Here is a 2,274-nt window from a genome sequence, read left to right as displayed (position 1 = left end):
TTAATATAAATAAAGAATAACAAAATGATTTCACATGTCTCAATTTTAAAGTTTTTCTTTGTTTTTTTCTTAATTTATATTAATAATTTTATTTATATTTGTTTATTTTTTATTTATATTCTATTTGTTCATATATTTTAAAATTCTATAGATTTTTTCTCAGAAAATAGTATTGCATGTTAAATAATATCTTGAAATTATGAATCTTTCTTTTTTTTATTTATTTTGTAGATATATTGTTTAATTATTTGATTTTTGTATTTAACTTTACATGGTTTATAGATGCTTATATTTAGTTTTGATCAATGAATAGAAAATTGTCATATTGTTAGTTGTTAAACCTAATAATTTGCTATGTAAGATCATATTTTATTTAGTTCTAATATCTTAGTTTACGTTAATAATTTTTGATAAGTTTATATAATTTTAGATAAATAAGTCATGAAAAGATATTTAAAAAAAAATTATCTCACAAGACTCAGATCTGGAAAACAACAACAAAATTTTACTAATGATGGTACTCAATAATCTTCTAAACAAAATCATATTGAATTTGACTTAGGCTCTCTCTCAATAGATCTTGGATTAAGGAAAAAAATTTATGAGTATCATCCTAATCATCAGGATGAAATTAGGAGAGTATATTTGTGGAAAAGACCATATTAACCTCGTGACTATAAATTATTATTATTATTATTTTAGTTATGAGTACATCACTCAAAAAATTTTTTGAGTCTGTCCTTGATAATAATTAATTTTTTTATAATTCGAGGAGGGAGAATTCGAACCCTACTCTTTAAGTAGGAGAATAATACATTAACTAATAAGCCAAATGCTCGAGTGCATAATAATTAAGTTTTCACTTTATTAAAACCATGCATACAAGTCACACCGCTTGTAACCATGGGTTTTCTGTATTACAATGAGCTTATTCAAAACAAGATGATTAATTACGTAAGAAAATTTGGAACCTTCCGACCCTCTGTCCATATCACATGGGGCAGAGATTAATAATTAGTTGCTGTTCCTTGTTAGGTAGCATGTAATTTGTAGTATTGCTTTTTTTTTTTCAAAAATATTACTATAAAGAAAAGTTGGGAAGCACACTTCTTATATATAATACATAGACATGATTACATGATAAAAGCCATTTCTTCCCAATTAAAGGAGAGAAGCGGTTGCTAGTGACGTCAAGTCATTATTTTAAATTGAAAGTACAGTAGTCCCAATATTTTACATTTGGATTAACCCAAATATTCAACAGGGGCTTTATTCATTTACCATCTCTTATATGGTGTTTGATCAGTTCTTCTTTGCGCATGTCGCAGAGCAAGCATCCACACAGCTTCCAACCTTCTTTTCACCTAAGGAATTTAACCAAAAAAAATAACACAAAACCTTGAGTTTCTTTTTAATTGTGTCTAATTTATAAGGGAGCGAGAAATAAATAAATAAGTTACCAGGATCTTCTTTGGTACTGATATTTGTGCACAGGGCGGTAGCACAACCAAGCTTGCAGAAGTATTGGGTGTCTTTGATACCGCCCACAGTAGATTTCGGAAGGATACAGTCCTTCAGGCATTTCGCAGCGCAATAGAACGTTGTAGTGGTGGAATCAGCCATGCATGGAATGAAGCAAGCCGCATAGCACAATATAGTTCCTTGAGCTGTGGACTGTCCTACTAGAGTCCCCAACACTAAACAAACCATCAAGACTGCTGAGACCCCTCTTTTCTCCATTTTTCTTCTTCCTTTTTTTTTTGTTTGCAATAAGAAGATATAAAGATAGATGGATCTCTCGGTTGCTCTTTACATTGCATGACAGAGGTTTATATAAACTTTCAACGGTACCTGTATGTGGTGGACATTGTGCTCCACTGCGTTTATGCTTACAAATGGAAATGAAGCTAAGTTGGTAATTTTAAGGAAATCCACCACAATGCGAAGGATTGAATCTAATTGGTCTTAAAAGAAAAAAAAAATAGAAAAGAAGCTGATTGGTCTAATTCAACTTTGGCGATGACATAGGCAAAGAGAAAAACATGAAAGGTTAAAGTAAGTAGAAAATTTATTTACTAAAATAGTGCCAAAATATTCTTTTTAGGATATCAGCAATTAAATCCACCCAATATGCATAAACTTCACAAGCATGCTTATGTAACTGTCCCCTCCCCCCCTTTTTTGTTTTTTTGCTTCTTTTGCCATCCAAGTATTGAAATCAAGCGATTGATAATTGTCACGACCCAATTTGTCGGGCCATGACCGGTGCATGAG

The 2,274-nt window shown here is 30.8% G+C and overlaps 1 protein-coding gene across 1 annotated transcript; it reads right to left on the bottom strand.

Annotated features, from left to right (window-relative positions):
• Positions 1-1,092: 1,092 nt before the first annotated feature.
• On the bottom strand, positions 1,093-1,813 carry LOC18595880 (thionin-like protein 2). Its single transcript, XM_018123039.2, has 2 exons — positions 1,461-1,813; positions 1,093-1,364 (listed from the first exon to the last, which is right to left on the bottom strand). Exons 1-2 carry the CDS (start codon positions 1,738-1,740, stop codon positions 1,303-1,305), a joined length of 342 nt encoding a protein of 113 aa, XP_017978528.1. The 5' UTR covers positions 1,741-1,813; the 3' UTR covers positions 1,093-1,302.
• Positions 1,814-2,274: the final 461 nt, after the last annotated feature.

This window comes from Theobroma cacao, chromosome 6 (genome assembly GCF_053813885.1).
Source record: "Theobroma cacao isolate CCN51 chromosome 6, ASM5381388v1, whole genome shotgun sequence".
Taxonomy (NCBI): Eukaryota; Viridiplantae; Streptophyta; class Magnoliopsida; order Malvales; family Malvaceae; genus Theobroma; species Theobroma cacao.
Note: the sequence above shows the minus strand (reverse complement) of the source record. Positions and strands in the feature narration are given on the sequence as shown.

What these genes read in the sequence shown, in the direction of transcription:
- LOC18595880 (XM_018123039.2), bottom strand. Translation starts at nt 1,740, where the DNA reads ATGGAGAAAAGAGGGGTCTCAGCAGTCTTGATGGTTTGTTTAGTGTTG. An exon ending in CAGTACCAAAGAAGATCCTG is followed by an intron (nt 1,365 to 1,460) that starts GTAACTTATTTA and finishes TAAATTCCTTAG; the next exon opens with GTGAAAAGAAGGTTGGAAGC.